The sequence below is a fragment of the Sparus aurata genome, chromosome 16 (assembly GCF_900880675.1).
Source record: "Sparus aurata chromosome 16, fSpaAur1.1, whole genome shotgun sequence".
NCBI classification, from domain to species: Eukaryota; Metazoa; Chordata; class Actinopteri; order Spariformes; family Sparidae; genus Sparus; species Sparus aurata.
Window position 1 is genome coordinate 13,267,747 of NC_044202.1, and position 21,895 is coordinate 13,289,641.

The 21,895-nt window shown below is 42.6% G+C and overlaps 3 protein-coding genes across 8 annotated transcripts in view; 2 read left to right on the forward strand and 1 right to left on the reverse strand.

Moving 5' to 3' along the window:
• The first annotated feature begins 121 nt into the window (after window positions 1-121).
• On the forward strand, window positions 122-2,860 carry LOC115566269 (C-type lectin domain family 4 member M-like). Its single transcript, XM_030392074.1, has 6 exons — window positions 122-282; window positions 656-772; window positions 1,314-1,565; window positions 1,683-1,846; window positions 1,991-2,127; window positions 2,243-2,860. The coding sequence occupies exons 1-6, from the start codon at window positions 165-167 to the stop codon at window positions 2,391-2,393; spliced, it is 939 nt and encodes a 312-aa protein (XP_030247934.1). The 5' UTR covers window positions 122-164; the 3' UTR covers window positions 2,394-2,860.
• On the reverse strand, window positions 2,473-7,156 carry ttc8 (tetratricopeptide repeat domain 8). Of its 3 annotated transcripts, none has more exons than XM_030392068.1 (14): window positions 6,931-7,156; window positions 6,258-6,378; window positions 6,104-6,167; window positions 5,828-5,987; window positions 5,419-5,508; window positions 5,292-5,336; window positions 5,110-5,195; window positions 4,916-5,003; window positions 4,702-4,812; window positions 4,462-4,601; window positions 4,184-4,358; window positions 3,922-4,044; window positions 3,150-3,233; window positions 2,473-3,060 (listed from the first exon to the last, which is right to left on the reverse strand). In XM_030392068.1, the coding sequence occupies exons 1-14, from the start codon at window positions 7,042-7,044 to the stop codon at window positions 2,944-2,946; spliced, it is 1,518 nt and encodes a 505-aa protein (XP_030247928.1). In that variant the 5' UTR covers window positions 7,045-7,156; the 3' UTR covers window positions 2,473-2,943. The 3 variants fall into 3 exon arrangements, with proteins under 3 accessions (XP_030247928.1, XP_030247929.1, XP_030247930.1); XM_030392069.1 differs by having other exon boundaries at window positions 7,094-7,150; XM_030392070.1 differs by lacking the exon at window positions 6,931-7,156 and adding an exon at window positions 6,543-6,919.
• Window positions 7,157-8,428: 1,272 nt separating this feature from the next.
• The window catches only part of eml5 (EMAP like 5), a 39,970-nt gene continuing 26,503 nt past the window's right edge, over window positions 8,429-21,895 (forward strand). For 3 of the 4 annotated variants that reach the window (XR_003987146.1, XM_030443907.1, XM_030443908.1), the window contains exons 1-4: window positions 8,429-8,981; window positions 15,459-15,618; window positions 17,368-17,466; window positions 17,889-17,957. Coding sequence is in view for 2 of the 4 variants with exons in the window: in XM_030443907.1 (XP_030299767.1) it covers window positions 8,785-8,981; window positions 15,459-15,618; window positions 17,368-17,466; window positions 17,889-17,957 (525 nt within the window). In the remaining 2 variants the exon portion in view is untranslated. Of the gene's footprint in view, window positions 8,982-15,458; window positions 15,619-17,367; window positions 17,467-17,888; window positions 17,958-18,889; window positions 21,737-21,895 lie in introns of those variants that run through there. The other variant, XM_030443909.1, reaches the window with a different exon arrangement.

Consider the following 21,895-nt stretch of genomic DNA (forward strand, 5'->3'; position numbering starts at 1 on the left):
TTGCTCCTCAAATTACTGGCATTCCCTGTAAATATTTAACTAATGAACCAGATTTTTCTGTTTGTGATGTTATACATACACACACACCAACACACAGGGCAATGTCCTGACAAATAGTCTCTCCTGGACAAATATGTCAAACTGCTCTCGTCTCAACAGTCAAAATGGAGGACACAGAAAGTGCAGGTGGTAATTTTGATGGCGGATATAACAAACTGATTAGTCAAGAGGACTTCGGCGCAGATGAGAATCCTCTTTACTCAAGACAAGAGAAGCCACAAGGTACAGTGAATGAAACGTAAATTAATTGAGAAGAATCTTTGAATATATAATCTGTTCTTTTGATACTGGTACCATATTCTCAAATAGTGCAGGAAATAGTGTTGGCAACTTCATTTATAAACATGTTTTGCTAAAAGTTATTAAATGCATCTCTTTCATCAGTTTTATCATCTTTAGAAAAATACAGATAAGGGACAAGTTAAAGGAGAAAAACTCTGTGTCTGAGCAGGATCCCAGAACCATCATCCCTCAGTTGTGGTTGTTGTTTTTTTTGTCTTTTACCTTTGTCAACCATCTGTTTTTTATTTGGTTAATGCTGAACTATACTGCTATGATTATGGCCTTGATATTGATCCACCATTCCTCTGTGCAGTGTCCATGTCCATGGTGAGACCCGAATCCATTTTGAATCATTACAAGCGGCTCACAGTCAGCCTGACGGTGCTGGCTGTCATTCTGCTGGCAGTTGATATTGGCCTGGGAGTCTATTGTAAGTTACTGTTAACCTATAAAACGCTCCTAGATTGACAATATTGTGAAAATGCTGTGGTGTTAGTCATGAAGTGACATTACATGAATGATTCATAACATTCAAACTGTGTTTCACACAGTTGTGTTTTACAAAGTTTGCCTTCCAATGAAAGCAAAGTCATCAGAGGAGGTGCAGCCATTGAAAGTTGAAATGTAATTTAACTACGGGTGGTATGTAACTGAGTACATCTACTTAAATACTGTACTTTACTTATACTTCAAGCTACATTTAGCAGATAATAGTTGTATACTTAAGGTTTTGAATTCACAGGTTTTACTGGTAGTGAAGTACTTTTAGTGCGGTATTAAAGGGCATTATTTTGGTTTGTTGAGGCATTAAAAATTATCTTCCTCTTCTGATTAAGATTTCCTCCGTGAAACTACATAGTGCACCTTTAGATGTATTTCTGACTGTTAGGTAATTGTATATGTGCTGGAAAGCGTGTAAACCGGTATTTATGCGGCTGAAAGTTAAAGTGAGAAATCTTCACCATATACAGATAGAAAGCTCACTGATGGGGATCGTACTTTGATGGACATCAGCGGTGAGGTGTCCAAATTGCAGGCTTCATACAACACGGCAATCCAACGCAGGGATGAAGCCAAGAAACAATTGGCACAAGCCATCAGTGAGCAGCAACTAATCAAGTGGGAGCTTGAACACGAGAAGAGAAGAACTAAAGACTACGAGAAGCAGACTGACAGAATTAGAATGGAAATTGCAGCATTGAAATCCCATATGCCGATGATGAGTGAGAGTCGTTCTTTTTTTTTTTTTTTTTTACTGATTTTATGTTTTATCAGGGTATAAATACATGATAACTGACCGGACCAACAACACATCATGTCTCCATTTTCTTTGGTAACAGAGGAGGGCTGCAGACACTGTTTACCAGGATGGACATACACGAACTCACTGTGTTACTACTTCGCCTTCTCTGAAACCACTTCACGCAGATCATGGCAGGAAGCCAGGCTGTTCTGCACAAGACGAGGAGGCGACTTGGCAATGGTAGACAGCAGAGAGAAACACGTAAGACTCGACATTTAGTCAACACATTTCCAAACAAAAATCTGCATTTCCTTTCCTTGTAATTCTTTTTGAGAATGCTTTAGAGTTTGAAATGGATAAAAATGTCTGTGTGCGTCTGTGCTTGTGTGTTTCCGGTGTTGTCAGCTGGCAATAATTGAATTGCTAAATAATTATCAAGACCCTTCACGACCTATAAGCCACAGTGGCTTCTGGATTGGATTGAGAGATGTGGAGGAAGAAGGGGTTTGGAAATGGCAGGATGGAACAAGACTGTCTGAAGGGTAACGGTTGTTAGTGTATATACTGAAAAAGGCAACAGCAATGAATAATTTGTTTAAAAATAAAGTGACAAAGCCATTATGATGACTCAACAAAATAACCTATCATTCGTTTTAGGTACTGGAATGATGGAGAGCCCAACAACAGTGGCAATGAAGACTGTGCAGCTGCATATCCCCGGAGCAATCCCTACAAGTCCTGGAACGATGCTCCATGTAGTTATGACCTGAAATGGATTTGCGAAATGGCACCAAGACTTACAAGTTAAAGTACGCTTTGTATAAAACAACATTTACTTCACTACATGTTTAATTGTTTGAATGAAAAATTGACTCCACCTTCAAGGCTTTTACACATCATCTGATTTGTTCTTTTTATTGTCTGTTGGTACTACAAAATGGTCAGGTAGTTTAAAATACAGAAAATACATCTGCTTTATGAACTATAAAATGAGAAAATTATTTTACTGTAATAAATAAAATATTTACCTTTACTATATACATATACTTTGTATTTGCTATACAAATCTGCACACTAAATTACCAGTTCAGGAGGGAAACATCCAGCTTCCCATGAATTGTACATTCCTTCATGTCACTTGTTTTGTGACATAGAGTCAGGTTTTTAAGTTCATCTAACAAAAGTCACAGACAATAATCACAACAGAGATATTAAAACTGGTAGAGTAACCGGAGCTAATGTACCATTTGATAAATAAACACAAATACAAACTAACAGCCATTTGTTGATTTCCATGTCTGAATAACATGCTGACCTTTCACTCTTAAAATGACCTAAAGCTGACCTAGAGCCGACGCTCACAGCACTGCAAAGTGCTGCCGAAGTTGCTTAAGAAGCTGCTGAGTGTCGACGTGCTCGGGAAAGGTGTCCTCGGACTTCTGGGCCGCAGTGTAGCTACTCTGAAGGTCTCCGATCTGAACACAGACAAAAACCATCACTGAGATTGTACTTTGTCTTTTTAACTACTGCAAATGTTCAGATGAACTGAATAGTAATAAATTACCTTTTCAGAAAGAATGGAGAGATTGAAGTGCGGCTCATACATGTGAGGGGCCAGTGATGCAGCAGTCTGCAGGAAGGCTTTAGACTAGATCAAAGATAGGACAACCATTAACATTGCAGACGGTATATTATTTCATCAAAGTTTACCTGAATAAAAACTCTGCACTGTATTTCTTCATTTAGATCAGTGGCAGTTAAACTGCTATTAAAAATGTACTGGAGAATGTATATAAAGACAGCCATCGAGGCATGATGTAGTGTTGCAATTAAACTAAAATAACTCTCGTTGTAGTTAACATTACACTGGTGAGAAAATATCAACTTCTTTTCTTCAGATTATGTTAGCATTGCAGCAGCTAGGTGAGACTCAGGCCTGGGAGCAAGAACATAGTTCATGCTGTTCTGGGATAACCCCATTTTCATACAACAGACCTCATAATATTTTGTCTCAAACCATATTATCAGTGCTTAAATAATTTAGCACCCAGCTCTTGGTTGGTGTAATCAGTGATTCATAGCTTGCTGGATCTATTGTGTGAGAGTGTAACTTTAAAATGAAGAAACATTTTTAAAAAGTCACTACTGTGGCTGGTGTATATGAGAAATTGTGTTTGCTAACACAGACTACATCAAAATTTAACGATAATCTTGACATTTTAGTGGTTCTTTAATTATAGGCTGTGTTACATTTACCTAATGGGCTCCATTATGATCTCACACCTCGTATTTTCACCGTGTACTAGAAGCTCTCTGACTCAAAGATACATCTTTACCTGTTCGATGCGACCTTTGCGCAGCTCCAGCACAGCGAGGTTGTTGTAGGCCTCAGCATGGTCATTATTAAAAGCCAAGGCAAGTTTAAAACACTGGTAGGCCAGTGTCAAGTCCCCTATGCCCTGTAAACATAGAACACATGCAATTTGTACCAACTTCTACGTGTATGTCGTAAGCATGCTCTATATGCTAAAAGTCATTCAATATATTTGATAAAATTATCAGACATTCTGAGATATTTTTCAGGGATTGTGAACTCACCACAGCCACGTGTCCTATGTTGTACCACACATCCGACAGCTCTTCATCATTGGCCACCAGGGCCAGTGCCCTCTCAAATGAGGACAGAGTCATGTCGTACTGCTGGGCGTAGAAGCAGCACAGGCCCAGGTTGTTGTACAGCTGGCAGTTATACACCCCCATCTGTAGGAGCCGTCTAGCAATGGGAAAAGCTTATTTAATCACAGATGGGATATAGCATCTCATTACCTACACTGTAACAATACAGTACATAAATTATTCATTAAAACCCATCTGACCTGTAGAAGCGTAGGGCGATCTCAGGCTGATCGGTGTAGAAGTGATTGCTGCCTATACAGGCTATGGCCTCCACATGAGTGTTGTCCTGCTTCAGGACATCTTTGTAGTACTCAGTGGCGGATGGAATGTTGTTCATCTCCTGTGACAGTATCAAAGTGCAGACAGTACATATGGTTTCCCTGCATCGGCAGTGAGAACTCAGTGGACTCGATGGTAGTGATCATGGTGACATACTATACCTCATGTATGCGAGCGATTCCTGTTAGAAGAGTAACCTCACCAGGAAAGTGGTCCAGGCCTTGCTTGAAAAGGTTCAGTGCTGTTATTGGTTGATCCAGACGCTGATACACCTGAGGAAAAACACAAGCTAACATTAAGCTCATAGAAAGAGCATTTTGCATTGCAAAACAAGTTTTATTATGTGTTGTGACGCTATGATATCTCCATCAGTACCTTTGCAAGGTAGAGATATGTATCCACCACCTCCTGGTGATTGAGAGCTGATCTAAACTGTTTTTCTGCTTCTCGATATAAGCCAAGCCTGCAAGGTTCAGATGCATGAGTCATTACATATATTGTAAAAATGCAAGTTAATTAAATGTCAGTTTGTGAATCTCAAACAATGTGGATGTTTGTGAGTTGCTTGCCTGTAGTAGCATTTCCCCAGCTGGACTTTCCACCACCAGTCTTTGAACTGAGCATGTTCAGTAGCTTGAGCAGCCAAATCTAAAGCCTGGACAAGAAAAATGAAGTTTGTGTTGCATGAATAATAGTCGACATTCTCACAATGTAAAGCAAACCGATAAAAACTGATTTATGCAACACTTACATTTTTCACATCGTTTTCATGGTGGAAGATGAACTCAAAAAGTGTCTGAGAAGGGACATTATGGTTATTTGATGTGTGAGGGAAAAAAACTGTAATCTTGATTAATTTCTGCAGGTCACAGTCTCACCCTGGATAAATCAGGCTTTTGGGAATACTTTGCCAGATTCAGTCTTGACAAGTTAATAAATGGTCCATCTGGATTGGTTAACATAGAGGCCTGGAGAACCAGTGAAACAAATGTCATGGTTTATGGCTTTCTTTATTGTCTATATAGCAAAACAAAACATAAGTAAAAATAAAGAGAAGCACTTATAGGTGAAAGGTAATTGTCTGACAAGATGAATATCTAGTGGGGGAAATACACTTGACATGTATCAATGAAACACAAATATCACAGTAGAAATAATTATTTGAAATTAACGATAAGGAAGATTCTGTGTTTCAAATAAGTGCTCTGGTGAGAAAAGCGTAGTTGCGTTTTACATTTAGCATCTCAATTCCTGCTGACTGACACCATTTTAGAAATGTTTACTCACTGTTCCCAGGCGGATGAATCTCCCAGAAGCACTGGTGACAGGACGAGCAGTGCTTGCAGTGCGGGGAGTCTTGATGGCCTGCTCCATCGTCCCCGGGCGCCCTGACTGCGTGCTTGGTCTTACAAATCCTGTTATTGGACGCCCTGATTGTGTCATAGGCCTTTAATACAGAAAGGAAAACTCTAATCAGGTGCTCCTTACTGTTATTTTGGTGAAAATATAATTCATGGCAAACATGTCAAGCCATTGTACAAGCAGTTGTGTGGTTGACAGTACCTGACAGCCTGTGTGGGACCTCCACCCTGACTTGTTCCAGGGAGCCTCAGTGATGTTCCAGGTCCTGGAAAAAAAAGTTAAGTCTCATAAACAGGACAAATTTAACCACTGAATTATTATTAACCTTGAGGCATTAAGAAAAGTTTAAGTTTACGTGCAACTTGGGCAATAGAGCTCTCATCCAGCATCATCTCTGCAATCCCCTCCTGGTCGACTTCAATTTCATCTATGTATACCATCTCTGTAAGAGCACGAGTTTTCAAGCTCCAGGCAGCCTGTGAAACACATAATGTTTAGAATCTAAACATCTAAACTTTAGATTAAATAAAAGACCTCAGCTACAGAAGTGCAGATGTCACAGTTAGGACCCTTCTCATCTATCCACATGAAAAAGGATGGAAATGGGATGAGGCGAGGAACAGACTGCAGTCACTGTTACCTCTGCGATAGGCAAGGAGGAATCCTTGAGACAGCATGCAGTGAGTTAGTGAAAGAAGACGAAGTTGAGGACAGAAGTGAAAAAGGAGGGTAAAGGAAAAAATTAATAGGAGAGTGCAGAGGAAAACATCAATGAAAAGTGAAAACACTGCAATATAATGAGCATATAAACGACCTTATGTTTCAGCAAACCATGATACATGTCGATTCAAAGACGTATCAGCAAATACAACGTTACCTAAATTAAATGATGATAAACTACAAGGACTCGACTAATCAGGATTATACAGCAGGGTCTACAGCTTTCCCTGTGCTAGCAAACAAACAGGCTTTCCTTAATGGTTAATCGCTAGCATGCTAGGCTAGCCCGGCTAACTACAACACAGTACCTGGTCGTACGGGCTGTCTTGTAATATTTTAGAGCAAATATCTGAACATTGTTGGAACTTTCGCCTCCTGAAATAGCTCCATGCCAGAAACAGTGGGTCCATCGTCACCTCCATCGCTTTGGTAGAGCGAAAACAGGTGTAGGTGTAGGAGTCGGCTAACAACCTATTTAGTGAGGGGGGCGGGACTTCTTCTTCTTCTTCTTCTTCTTCTTCTTCTTCTTCTTCTTCTTCTTCTTCTTCTCCTCCTTCTTTTCTCCTTCTTCTTCTTTCTCTTCTCCTCCTTATTCTTATTTCCTTTTCTCCTCCATATTCTTTATTCTTCTTATATTATTATTATTCTTATCCGTATTCTTATTCTTATTCTTGTTCTTATTCTTATTCACTAGTTTAATGGCGGATCGCAAACTAACGTGTAAAGGCGCATGCTGCCACCTACTGTACTGGAGTCAACATATTCAGGGTTTCAAGTACTTCATGTTATATTCTACAAGTACATGATTATAATAATACTAACCACACCCAAAAAATTTAATAAGTAAACAAAAAAAAGCCGTAACATTACAAACATCACATTTATCCGACAAACCCATTGCCATTTAATAAAAGAGCTGATTTTAATCCTGTATGTCTAAATACAAATCTTGAAATAATCACATCCTCTCTTCTGCATTTCCCTTCGAAATCCTTCATGTTAATTGATTTCTGAATTGTGTAATAGTGTCTTTCTTTAACATCTGAACATACATGACATTATATTATATATTCATTAATACAGTAAATTATATATGTGAAAAATAATACCCTAAGCCTACATGAAAATGCAAAAGGCAAAGTTCCATTACCGAGATCTCTTTAAATACATAATCACATGCTACACATCTTAAGACACTTATTGTAATTTCTGGATTTAATACAGGGCAATCTAAATAATAGGAGAGATTGAAAAAAGTTTATTCATGAAACTAACCTCATAGAATTAATAAATTAGCAACTGCTTGTATTTTCTGCTGCTTATTGTGATGATAAGAGAAATTATATAATTGGTTTAAAACTAACTCCAGAATGCTCCCAAGTGTCAACCTCATCTTAATATAAAAGTACAAAAATAAAAAAATAATATTTGCGACATGAAATGGGAGAGCTGTTGGGATGTTGCATTATGTAGGATTTCGTATTGTGTTTAAATGGAGCTTAAATGGAGGAACAAGTAATGTCTTGCATTCTAAAATACCCGATTCAGTTATTAGTAAATTCATCATTATCACTGTTACTCGCCTCACAGATTTGCATATGTTATTACATTCTCATCACAGCTCGACACATGGTAGACTACCTGCAAATTACCGCTGAATAAGCTCTCACACTGGGTTGATATTGATAACTTTTCTGGCAGTGAAGGAGACGTCCTCTCCTGCTCCCCACCACCCCCCTCTCGAGGAGGATCTCAGGACTCTGATTGGACGGCGCGCTGATCCGTCATATTTGCGGGTGGTGCTTGCGGAATAACAGCGCAGCTCCATCTTTGCAGGATTTGACAGGAGCTTTGACCTGTGTCGGGGAGGACCACCAGCGAGAACCCGGGGCTGAAGAAGCACGAGTAGGTTCCCCACAATGGAGGCGGCGGCTTAGGTAAACCTGTTGTGCGCGGTAGGGTCCAGAGGGGCTTTCATCCGAGACTCTTACATTCACATGACCCTCACAAACGCCTAATTTCAACGCTCTCCCCGGACTGGTGGAAATGCAACGGAACTAATGGGACGCACGGGCTTAAAATAAATCCCTTTCTGGTGAATGACACTTTATCAGAAAAACCTACGGTGACAGCGACAGAGAGACACACGCGGAAGTGCGGACATGGCTGACAGGACTGCTCCGAACTGCCACCTGAGACTGGAGTGGGTGTACGGATACCGGGGACATCAGTGCCGCAACAACCTGTACTACACCGCCGCCAAGGAGATAGTCTATTTCGTCGCCGGTGTGGGAGTTGTGTACAACACCCGGGAGCACAAGCAGAAATTCTACCTGGGGCACAACGATGACATAATCAGGTAGTGTAACGATGACACACATAATAGTTTGGGGTTTTTCAGCACCTCGGACAGCTCCGGCAGCCCACAGCAGCGCACGAACTGATACTGTAGTGTTGTCATTGTTAAGGTGCCGGTGTCACCTTGTGTAATGTAACGTGATATTTTTCTTTGAGGGGCGCGCGCCTTCTCAACAGTATCCCCAGAGTTCGCATGGGGGGCTTCGGTGTCACTCCAGCTGGACAGGTGCTCCTAACCATCCTTCCCGAGTGAAGGGTCGCCTCTGACTCTCTCGCTACTAGAGATTACACTGCTGCCACGCCTCATGTCACCTCTTGTAGTTGCAGTGCTGCTAGATTATTACGTTAGTTATCATTATTAGTTATTATTGTGTCATTATTAAATATATATCATTTGTCACGTTAACACTGAGAAAAGCAGCGTTTCAGCTTGTTAAAGAATGTGTCAGTGCAAAGTGTTTCTGTACACTGTTTTTCTCTGAATATTGAGCAATTATTCTGTCTCTGATGGACTTCTCAGATGGCAGGAAGACACATTTCGATGTGTCCTCAAAGCTTTCTGCATGTCTCGTCTTTCCAGCACCGATCTGACAAAAGGAAAAGCACTTGAACGTAGCCGTCCTTGAAGGCATCCTTGAATTGGAGAGTTTCTCTGTGTGGCCAGACAAAACCCTGAATCACCTGCTTCTTTGATCAACACACAGCAAAGTCACTAGTGTTACATCACACACATGCAATGATCCCCCCCCCCCTCGCCTTTTTCTAAGTGTTTTTCTCAGCATGCCACACACAACCTGTGTTCAACGCTCCAGCGCTCGTGTTGACATGTGTGTGTGGGTTGGCCGGGAGATGACTAGCATTATATACTGTGTCGGTAGTCAGCTGGGCTCCTGCTTCATTATTAATGGGACAATTGCGATACTAACCCTCCGCTGCCCTGTGGGTGAAGTGCTTGAGTTCAAACGCTTAGCTTGAGAAGTCACTGACTGGACCGCGGTGTAATGTTTCATGAAAAAAATACGGCATGCATATGTGAAGGCAATCCTTCAAATATGTCATCCATGCTTACTGTTGTAATGTCATTCAGTCTTTTGTTACCAAAGATCTAAAGCTCTTTCATATAGATATCTTTGTGATATTTGCAGTACAAGTTACAGATCTCTTGAGCCGTCAGATACAGATTCCTCAATTATTTTGAATTGCCACAAGGGGGGAGCCCACATCTGTTCAGTCATTACAAAATCCTAAACCTGTCATTGTGGCTGAAGAAAAGGCTTGCCCATTGTACCCCCCACAAAAAAAGTTAAGTGTGATGTTTGGAATAGTATTCAACGCTTCCAGTCTGCATTTCCATCCCCATTACAAAATGTAAGATCAAGCGACTTATGAGTTCAGGTTGGTAACGTGAATTGCACTTATTTTGGCCAGGATAATCATGATGTGAAGTGTTCACATTGTGCCATGCCTAGCTTGCATAAACACTTCCTTTGACTTCCACTGCCATGGCACAATGAGCAATCCTCAGCAGATTCAGTGCTGAATAACTGTTGGACTGCTCTCACGTTGCACTAACTCATGTGGAAGAGATGCAGCCCCCTCAGATAGCTCTACGATTTAAATCCTTCTCCCTGTCCGTCTCCCTCTCTGTTGCTCTTATTTTTTCTTCTTCTTGGTCTAATTTGGTTGCTGCTGTATTTTGTTTGTGTCATGCATAAGAAAAAGGAATGCTGTTTTACTTCATCAGTTAATTGCTGGTCTTGTTTCTCCCTTTGGGTTCTCATCTTGCCCTGCAGCTGCTTTTAACTGGCCTCCCAGTGTGATGTGGAGGAGCAACTAGGCAGGTTTTTATCACTGAGAGCGGACGAGGATGCAACACAGTCTGGCCTTACCTTGTGCACGTGTTGCTTTATGAGATAATGTAAATTTGCAGGTTATTGGGCAATGACATAATAGGATTTTAATATGCTGTAGTTAAAACATGATTTCCCTGGAGCCATGTTAGTGAAATGACTAGACAATTGTATAAACTGTTTCTTTCTGTAATTGTTCCACACGGTTGCAACTCAGATTTTTATTCTAGTTGAGAGCACCTGAGGCTGCTGCTTAAAACCTACAGTACAGGAGTTTGTCCATACCTCAAAGCTTAATCTGTTCTTTTTGCAGTGCAGTGCAGGCTGACATGCTGGACATGAACACACCGATCTGAACCGTGCACGCGAATGCATTCAAAACACAGACGTGCACAGTTAAAAATAAGCCACATTGCTAAAAGGTGATTTGAGCGTGTGATCCCATTGAGTTCCCATGACTTCTGCTAAGCATCTCTCACAATCCGGTCCAGATAAAGATAGGGAGGAAATGTATTTGTGTCATCGCTTGTGTGTAAAAATTCAAGTGTGGGTGGAGAGGGTAGCAGCAGGGTGCTACCTGCTTATTCATAGGTTCAGTCTTTTAAGGTACCCATTTCATAAATCTTACAGTGCTGTGTGTTGAAACTCACCAAATGAATTACATGCATACAAAAAGGTTGCACCGAGCATTTGTTCAGATTAAATTGTCGTTTCAATTATTGGTTGCTTGTTTTGTTTGAATTATAATATTTAAATAATTTTTTTCTACTCTAGGGTTATTTAGGCAAAATTCACACAGGATTGTTAAACACTGATGTATTTGAAAAAGCTCATCTCATCCTATTTTGTTCAATTTAAAAAACAGTAGTTGATACTTAACGCTCTCTGCACCAGAAATCGAGTATGGTCTTCATGTATTAACATAAAAAAATGTCAGAAGAGAGCCAACCCTAGCATTTGTTTTTCTGCTGTTCACCAAGATGTGTTAGTACTGTGCCTCTTCTTCAAAATCTTGGCTTATCCATGTTCTCTGTTATGATAGAGAGTTAGAGCTAGTGCCAGCGACGTGTTATGGACACAGGAATAAAAGGCTGTCTCATATTACAATATCTTGTTAACTTTATGATGGACCACAGCCAGAGCTATGGATTATAGATGCCAGAGTGAGGCTGGTCTTGTTTCGTTTAGCCTGGCGAGGCAGATAAATATTGATAAATATTTTGTCCTGTTAGATTTAGCTGGAGTTGTCAGTGTATAAATGAGTCGGGTATGGCAGAGGGGACACTCTGCAAGCTGTGAGCTAATGTGAGCTACCTCTGCATATTAATGTGTGAGGTAAAGTCAAAAGTTCAAAACTGACAACCATGTTCTGTGAAGTGTTTAACGCAGTATAGTATATTTTACCTTTACACTTTTTTTTCCAGGTGCTCTGGGCAGAGTGTCAGTGAGATGCTGAGGTCTTATACGTCCCATCATCACTGTGAGTAGCTGCCAGGCCACTCTGTGAAAGGAAGTGTGGTCTCTAAAGAGCAAATCTGTCTACCCCGATTAGGATCCTCCCGAGATCAGTACAGTTACTTAGTGCAGTGGCATGATTCAGCATTGTTGTTGCTGGGATTAAGAAAATAAACACGGATGGACGTCTCGCTTAAGTTGTGTTATGAATGTTTTACAGAGATGAGCTGGAGGATGCTAAACATGTTGTGATATTTTACTTGGAAACAGCCCAGATGTCAGTGATGCTAATCTTTAGATTATTATAGTGCATTTATGAGTTGACGATGATAAAATTAATATATGCTTTGAGATTATTAATGTAAACTTAAACCAACCAATTAATTAATTATTCCAGAGGACAATTGGCAGATTTGTTGATTAAGAAAATTATTGTTAATTGCATCCCTGCAAATAGTTTAAACATATTTATGCAGGATTTTTCAAATAGCCCCTATCAATCATCACTTAGGAGCCACTAGAAGTGTTGGACAGTGTCTAATTGAAGCGACTCAGCCTTCTGCTTGTATTACTTGCTGTTATTGCCACATTAATGCGGGTCAACCTTTAACATTGTGATATACAACCCCAAGCCAATAGCAACCAGCAGGGTGTGAGGTGAGAACTCTATAAAAACACACAGACCAGATTACATCACTGTCTCCATCTTTTGGTCTCCGCTTTGGTCTGTCATAAATGCCGCAGTCTGTGTGTGTTTGACCAGAGGCGGGCCTGAGCTGCACACACACACAAACACACACACGGAGCAGAGAGCCACACAATGGACATAATGAGGTGTGTGCTTAGGTTGCATTCACACAAAATCTGAAGGGTTGTGCGGAGTTGTGGGTGTGTTTACACCTGCTTTTGAACGTGACCTCCATGAAAGAATAAAAAACAGATGATATCAAGTCAGTTATCAAGATGATATGACGTGTATTATGGATGCAACTGATTATTATCTTGATTTTTGATTAATCTCTTCTTCAGTTAGCATTATCAATAAAATATAACTCTGCCTGATTTATTTATTTGACCAAAACCCCAAATCTACCATTTACAGTGTACTAATTTTGATTTCCTGTTGTATATAAGCACATTTCTGAAACCAGGATAATATTCTGCGAGAGGACTTTTCTTTGTGGGTGTCATGACAGCATGCCTTTTATTATCTAATAAAGCAGAGCACCGCCACACTCATCTATTACTAACTTTCATTCTAGGTTTTCTGTTTTAAGCTGAAAGGGCAGGTGTTTTGGATGGAACTTGATGGGCAGCTGGATCAAAAAAAACTTTAGGAAATATACCTTGCTATATAGACTTATTTTTAATCCACCATGGGCAAAATCAGACAAACCAAACCACTGCTAGGGAATGTGGATCGAAGCTGTCTCGGTAGCTGGTTTTACTCATGTTGAAGAGGGTGAAATATTTATGCCAGAGTGGATAAAAGTGTATCTCCTGCTCTTCTATGTGGCTCAGTTGACCTTTGCCTCTTCCTGTGCTACATCTTTGCGTCTTCACCGTGAGACCTCAGCTCTTCAGGCTGTTTGTTCGCTTCAGGCTGTTTAGGATTCTTAATTGCTGCAGTATTTAGCTAGTTTTGTCGTACAGGACTCGACAGATGGAGGACAGCCGAATCGAACAGCCGTAGCCTATATCAAACAAGAGAACCCTTGTATTGCACCGCAGGCAAAGTCATTAGTGATGGCATTTAGCAAGCTCCTCAGCTGACAGAAATGCAAATGAAACGGTGATCTTGGTGTAGCTGGCTCAGACTGCTTTGGATTTTCCAAGCAGAAACATGAAAACATTATACATGTTAAGAGCTGGTAGGGTATGAGACATCACTGAAGCGAAAGTCCAGTCTCAGTGCTTTTCTGCATGTACTTTTGGCCTGAGATTAACTCTGTTGACACTGTTGGAGATTTTATTTTTCTTGTTCCAGCATCAAACCAGACAGATTTGTTCTGACCTACCTGCATGTGCCAAAGCAGTTTTTTTTCTGCTGTGGCTGTCTGCATCTCAGTGTTCCAATCATTTTTCTCCCTCTTCCTCTGAATGCTATTTATAGCTGCTTTGCTCTGATTATATAATTCATAAAAAGTAAGATGATAATTTGTGCCAGGTTGGAGAGACGTTCGGCAAAGAAGGTGCGGAAACGGAGGTGATGAGAGAGAACAGGGAGAGAGGGACGAGGGAGGACAGAGATCCGGGCTGTCACATCGAACCCACGTCAGCTTTCGGAGACGTTAAGCTTTGTCAAGTCCTCGGTGACAGCGCGTTTCGAAATGAAGATGAGGTGTCAGGCACTGCAGATTCTCGCTGCAAACTTTGACAAAGAAAGAAGAAGAGAGGTAGATTGAGGCGTAAAGTGCAAGACCACCTTCGGCAGGTTGATTCTGGGCGATCTGCGAAGTCTCTCTCCGGCCTGCTGTCTGAATAAAAGCCAGGATTAAAAATTCTGGAGAGCAGTTGGCAAAACAGGCAGTCTGATTATAATGGAGGGAGCTCCGTCACAGCATGAAATATATAGGCCAGGGCAAGGCAAGAGGAAGAATTGCCCAGTGAATCACTCAGGCCTGCCTGGAACGTGACTGGCGGCTGCTGAAAGGATGGGTGGAGTAGGAGGGGGGGGGAGGGTGACAGCTTTATACAGCAGGCTGTTGCTCAGCTGTAGAGTGGGACTGTGTGTAGGTGGGGGAGGTACGAGTGGAGGGGGGGGGGGATTATGTAACAGTGTTACAAACATATGCCTGGTGATGCAAGGAAAACCCCCATGAATTAAGGTGAAATGGGCAGAGGATAGTTCAAGGGACGCTGGAAAAATGAGCAAAATCGAGGACATGGAAATGAAATTCAGAGAATCACCATCACTGATTTTGATATATTCTAGGAAGAGCCTGTAGGCACACAAGGAGCCCTGCCGCGTGTGTGTATTTGAGCATGACTGAGTTAATTGAACCATGTCACCTCATCAAGCTGCCCCTCTGCTTCGATACTCCGACCCATCACCGATTTAATGTGTTCATCTCATCCCAGTGGTTTCTGTTGGGAGGCCGAATCCCTCGTTCGACAAGCACGCAAGATGTGAAAGCTAACCAGATGTTTCTCTCTCTATCGCCCTTTAACAGTCTAGCTCTACATCCGGAGCGTGTGTTGGTGGCCACGGGACAGGTGGGCAAGGAGCCTTATATCTGTGTGTGGGACTCCTACACTGTGCAGACCGTGTCCATCCTCAAGGATGTGCACACACACGGCGTCGCCTGTCTGGCCTTCGACCTTGAGGGACAGGTACAGTTCAGATACAGCAACACTGATGTTCAAATGATGAAATTGACTGTTCCCTCCCCATTGTTTAAAATGTTACCCTATTCTTTTATTTTTCTTCCACGAGGCACTGATTTGTGCCTTGGTGAAAAGAACAAAAACAGCTGAAAGTGTCACCAGAAAATCTTCAGTTTGAGGGGCACAGCGGCGACAATCAAAAACTCAACACGAGAGCCGCTCAAGGCCGGTTTATGAAGCTTGCCTGCCAGGCCGAGTTTGTGAATGAAACATCTGTGATTGCTGCAGCAGTATTAGCTGGACAGCTGCACCCAGACATGCTCTACTTGGTAGATTTTACAGGAAAACAGTCAGCTGCAATGTTTGGTAGTTTGCATCAGAGAGTTTAACAGGACCTGGTTTTGTTAAGGTGAGAAATAGCCTATAATTATTCATGTGGAAATAAGCAACTGGCATCCAGTGAGTGGGACCATGCAACGCATATTCATCACCGGAGATATTCAAGCAACTTGCTGTTGCACCTTTCAAGCCAGTTCCCTGCAGACTTGCCACCAGTTAATATTTACACACTGCAGTCTCCACCTAATGTTGATTTGAACTATGAGAATCGATAGTGTGCGAAACCTTCTCTAGGTTTTTATATTTGCACTAGACTCGCCTCCTCCCGTAGGAGCTCTCGGAGTGGAGTTATACCTCCTGTATTTTGCTGTAAGAGACAGGGAGATGACCCCGTGCTATTTTCCTGCCGTGGTAGAGAGCTGGGGATTTAGATGGAATGTGACAGTGTTTAAAGCCAGAGGAAGCTCCATCGCTTCTCAGTTTAGTGGCTCTATTTACTCGCTGCATCTCCCGTTCTTGGATCGGAGGAAGTTAGAGCTGAACTCAGGACAATCCAGAGGAATCCCTTGTGCCATTACCCCTGTCTATCTATTAAAACAATATACTGATGCTCAAGACATCACTTCTAGATATTCTGTATGAGCTGCAGTTGTGCTGTCTGGTATAAAGTGTGCAACTTGTTTTACTTTATTCTTGTTGTTCTGAACTATTCTAGCCAATCGTCTTCATGTCACATAAGGCTGTGGCTATGGTCATATTGAAGATGTCTGAATTAAAGACTTGCCTTTACAAATGATCGTAATATTTCAGTCTTGTCCAAAGTGGTGGACAAATTGACAGGGCGACATCCCTCGAGCCGCATCACTACTGTGAATAGAATAGATATGTTTTCAAAATATGGATGTTCTTTCAGCTCCCTCATCTGCATAGTTTCAGCGAGTTTCGTCACACTGGGCCTCTTTGCTCGTCATTAAAATACAGTCCCCTCTAATGCAAGTTAGGACATTGCAAATGCCTCACCAGAGACTTGTATCTAAAAGTCGAACACTGATTCAGTAGTGGATCAAAGAGGACATCCTCTACCATGTAGTGCAAGCTGCAGAGTGGAGAAGGATTTCCATATGAGCTGCTCTCCTCTTTTCTGCTCCACTGCTGCTGCTGCTGCTGCTGCTGCCTACTCACTTGCAGTCAGCTATAGGAGGCTCCTCCAGCAAAAAGCACTCAAATGTGCTCATTGGAAGTGCCAGAGGCTGGACAACTGTTCTGTTCTGCTCTGTAGCCGTTATTAGCTCTTTCATTGTGGCTTGCCATGCTACAGTCGAGGTAGTTAGGTTTGTTTTGCAGTGATTGGTGCAACTGATCAGAGTCTGTACAATCTGTGACACAGAGTTCTTTTTCTTTGCTCTCTTTTTGCAGTGTCTGGTGTCCGTGGGTTTGGACTCTAAAAACACAATCTGTGTGTGGGACTGGAGGAGAGGGAAGGTTCTGGCAGCCGCTCCCGGTCATACAGACAGGGTAAACACTTTCTTCCTCCCCTGACGCCGTCACAAGCTGGGTATCGACCGCCTCAATTAGCTATAAAACGCAGGATGGAGCGCCTGCCCAAAAGGGACATAAACAAGTTAGGCCTGATTGATCGTGAGCTTTCCAGAGCCCCGTCTGAGAAGGTGCACGGATAATGAAAAGGAATTTTGAAAAGATGAAATACAGGCAACTGTTGTTGTCTAACTCAGCCCACACACATTATAACACAGCCAGTGCAAACACAAATTTCTCTTTTCCACTGTTATTTATTTATTTTTTCTCCTTTTTCTTCTCCAAGTCTTTTGTAAAGAGTTACATGAAGCATCAATTTTCTGCATAATGCAAATATGATGTTGTGGTGTTTATGTAACAATGAGCCAATATTTAATGCATTGTTTGTTTCCTCCCCGCAGATATTTGACATATCGTGGGATTTGTACCAGCCGAGCAAGCTTGTAAGCTGTGGTGTCAAACATATCAAGGTACAGCCACTTCCTGGTCACTGGTACAGCCCGTAGATGACAGCCGGCTCTTGAGAGCTGGAGCCCTTGTGCCTCATTTGCATAATATCTCAAAAACAGATTATGATTTTTAGGAAGTCTGAAGAATCCGTTGACTCCATGCCCCTTTCTCTGATGCCATCCCTGCTTTATCGCCATGACCATATCAAAGTCTTAATATAGATATATGCAAATTCACTTTATTCCAGACTCCATGGCTATTAGGCACTTAACATAAGTAGGACAGGCAATGACTCACAGTCTCTTCCCTCAAATTTGTAGTAATCTGCACTGCAGAGAGGAAAAATTATCTCTTTTTATGTGGAAGCATGACTCCACTACTCCCCTTTTCAGCCCTCCTCATTCAGCTTTTTAAAACCCGTCTCTTGTGCACACTGCAGCTGCGCTCGCTTCCCTTTTTTCAGGCCTATCTCTATCACTTCTTTTTCACAGAAGAGTGCCGTTCATACATCTTTGATGAGCCGATGCAGGGTGTCTTCGCCAAGCCTTCCCTCGGGATATGTAGTAGTGTTCCTTGAAAGGCACGGCCATTAGGAAATAACAAGGAGTTCAGAGCCACAGCGGAAGCTTATTTGCCAAACATTGTGTAGAGACTGAATCGTGGTAGGAAGTGTGCCCACTGCCCCTGCAAGGCTAAACATTGTGGGTGGGGTTTAGCCTACTGTACTGTCTCTCCCAGTGGTATAACATCTCACTGATGACTCCCTGTCAATCCAGCTTGACCTGCCTCCTCTCATAGTAATTCCCCCCTTGAACTCTTCCCCCTCCACCATGGCACAGAAACCCCCTCCAGCCGCCAGACCCAACCCCCCCTCCAGTCCCCGCTGAATCCTCTGGTCTCCCCCCCCCCCCTCCTCCTCTACTTCTTTTACCTCCCTTCTGGTTTTCCTGATGCCAAGGCAATCCAGCAATTGTCCCACATAATTCCCCAGCCTTCACCCCGCGGACCATGTGACATCTGCTCCCCGGCCCTGTGCTCGCTCAGCGATTATAGCACTCAGAGCATCCAGGAGATTTAGTCCCAGTAATCCACTCACTAGCAGGCTGAGGAAAATACAACCTCTATGACGAGCACCATGGCTGATGGCAGCACTCGCCTCCTCACGCAGCTCCTCCCAGCTAATTATACGGTCATTTGTATTTTGGTTAGTTCAGGACAGCTCAGACCTTTGGATGCTCCTCTTGAGCCCACACACACACATATAAACACCACTCCTACCAATCAGCTGCACATTGCCTTACTAGCTGCTGATTAAAAGCTGTTTAAAGGGCCATGCCAGCAGTTTTGCATGTAAAAGCCAAGTGACTTCCAACCTCTTTGGCTTGTGACAGCTACTTGCGACTGTTTTTTGTTTGCTGTCCTGGTAAAGCCTCGAGACTCCCTCTGACTTGTCTCCCGCTCTATGTTGGGTTGTTGTAGCTCATTTTTCCTCACCATTCCTGTATATTCTACTTTATAGCTAGGAATTTGCCAACCATGCTGCTGTGCAATTTGGGGGGAAATTATTTTGTTTTCTGGAACTCCCAGTCACTGGTTTTCATTTATCTCCTGTGTGATCTAAATGTCTATTGGCAGACTTCTGAAACTTGTGTAGCCCATCATAGAGAACACACCAACATTGGTTGTGTGGTATACTGCATAATTTTGCAGTTCAGTTATTGTGTGTAATGTCTTACAGAGCTTTGTGTATGTATGTGAGTCAACTGAAGTCCATTCATTCCTGTTGGAACCTCCAAGATCTCTGATGTGTCCGTGAACTGCTTATTCGTCTTCTTTTTTTTTCCAGTCCAGAATACCTCGAGAGTTATGAAAAATGTTAACAATTAACAGGAAAAAGGGTAGAAAAAATAAAGCCAGGCAGTGAAAGGTGGAGATAATCCTTAAGAAATGACTGAACCCAAAACCATGACACAGTTTTTCAAAGTGAAGAGTTCAGTGGCATATTTAGCTAACACTGGTAGCATATAGAGTTCACGCATCATGGCTTATAAATCTTTTAACAGTACTGCAAGATATGCTGCTCACCTTTCAGGTCAACCTCCTCACTTTTTCTCAACATGCATTGATGGCCCTGTTCCTGTCTCCATAATTACCCTTGCTCATATATATGAAAATAAACAGAGAAAATAAGCATCTCTACCATGTGTGCGGTTGCATTATATCCATCCATATAGAAATGCATTACTTTGTGCTGAACACTGGGAGTGTACGTCTGTAAGGCGTAACAGTGAAGTGCCAAGTGACTGCAGACAAAAATTACCGCTGAGCTAACTCTTAAAGTATGCTTTAAATAGGTTGGCTATGAGTGTGTATTTTCCTGCACTCTGAGAACATTCAGGGTCACTGTAGTCGGACAGGGAGGGGACATCATGAGTGAGATGAAAGGGGTGAGCGGTGATGCAGTGCAGTAGCTGGTGAGTTACGACCCTCTCTGCATTAATTACATTTAAAAGGTTTTCCTTGGAGCGGTGGCGGAGGTTACTGAGCTAGTAACATACCCCTGATTGTGGGATAAGAGGAGCAACTTCCACAATGCCCGAATTTCACTGGAGGATGCTTAAGAAATTAAGTGTTACACAGAGAAAGTGACACTGTTAACCAGGTCCTGGTTTCAACACTCTTAGCACTCTCATTTTCCTGCTCCAGTCTCAACCTTTCTACTCCGCTCTCCCTCTGTGCCTTTCTTTCTTGCTCTTGGCCTCATCATAAACCCCTCCAGCATCTCGTCTCCTCTCAGTAATTCAGCAGTGAGGGGATTAGCCGGCGCCCGTGTCTTTCTGCCTTATCAGTTGTGGGCAGGGAGGGCTGTGCAGTCACGCCGCATCCTTCCCCGCTGCCTCTGCAACAGGCTCTCCCACCGCTCTCTCCCACCAACCCTTAGCACGTGACACACTTCAACCTGCATATACACCTTCCCAGCTTATTCACACGCCTATGATGTTTGCTGCTTAACCTTCAGCCACCACATCACAAGTAAGCTCACGCACATTCAGTGCCCGCTCAGGGCTCGGTCAGTAGCTCAAGATTTGGAGAGTCCTGTCCTGTTGAAGTGCGTACGAGCCTTAGATGCTTGATGGCAGGGCTGTATCTGAGGCTGCGATGTCTGTCTCTGATAATCGATCCCTCCTGTTAGCGCGCAGCAGCCCTATCAGTCAGAAGGATAGCTGTTAGTGAGGGTGTGACAGGCTGTCACTGGTGAGGAGCTCATTTGTTCATTGTGTGACTGTCGATCAAGCCTCTGCAGATCAGTCTTTATGTGGTCCAGAACAGCATCACCATTTGCTTACAGTTTCTGAGCAGAATCATCCTGATCCAAGGTTATTGTAATTTGTAAAAAAGGTTTTTGCAGTGAACCAGATTTCAGGTAATGTGCAGCAACATCCAGAAAAAGGGCCGTCATTTCCCTGATGCTTGCTGGTGATGAATGCGTCTCTGTTTCATTTGCCAGCAGCTGCGTTCGAGACGCCCTCCTCGAGCATCATCCCTGTGATCTCATCTCCATGCAGACGGAGCGTCTCCCTTACGCTCTCTCCCCCTCCGTTTGATGGATTTAGCCCTCAGACGAGCCCGGCCCGTGCATCCCGATGACCTTGTTCATAAATAATGAGCCGACGTGTATGCTTGCGTGCGTGTGTGTCTGTGCATGCTGATCAGGTGGTTACAAAACTGACCCCCAGCAAGAGCTCCCAGTATCGCATGAAGAGGAGGGGGAGCATTTTGAATTTGACTTTCTTTCAAGGTCTGTGTGTGTGCGTGAGTGTGTGTTAATGGAGCTGCTCTGTGTGTGGCTGTCAAACTCTAAATGACTTGATGGGTTTTCACTCTGTTGTATCCAAATGTTCCATAATTGTCTATTTGCTCTTTCAGGACAGGATTACATGGGGGGATTATTAGCCAC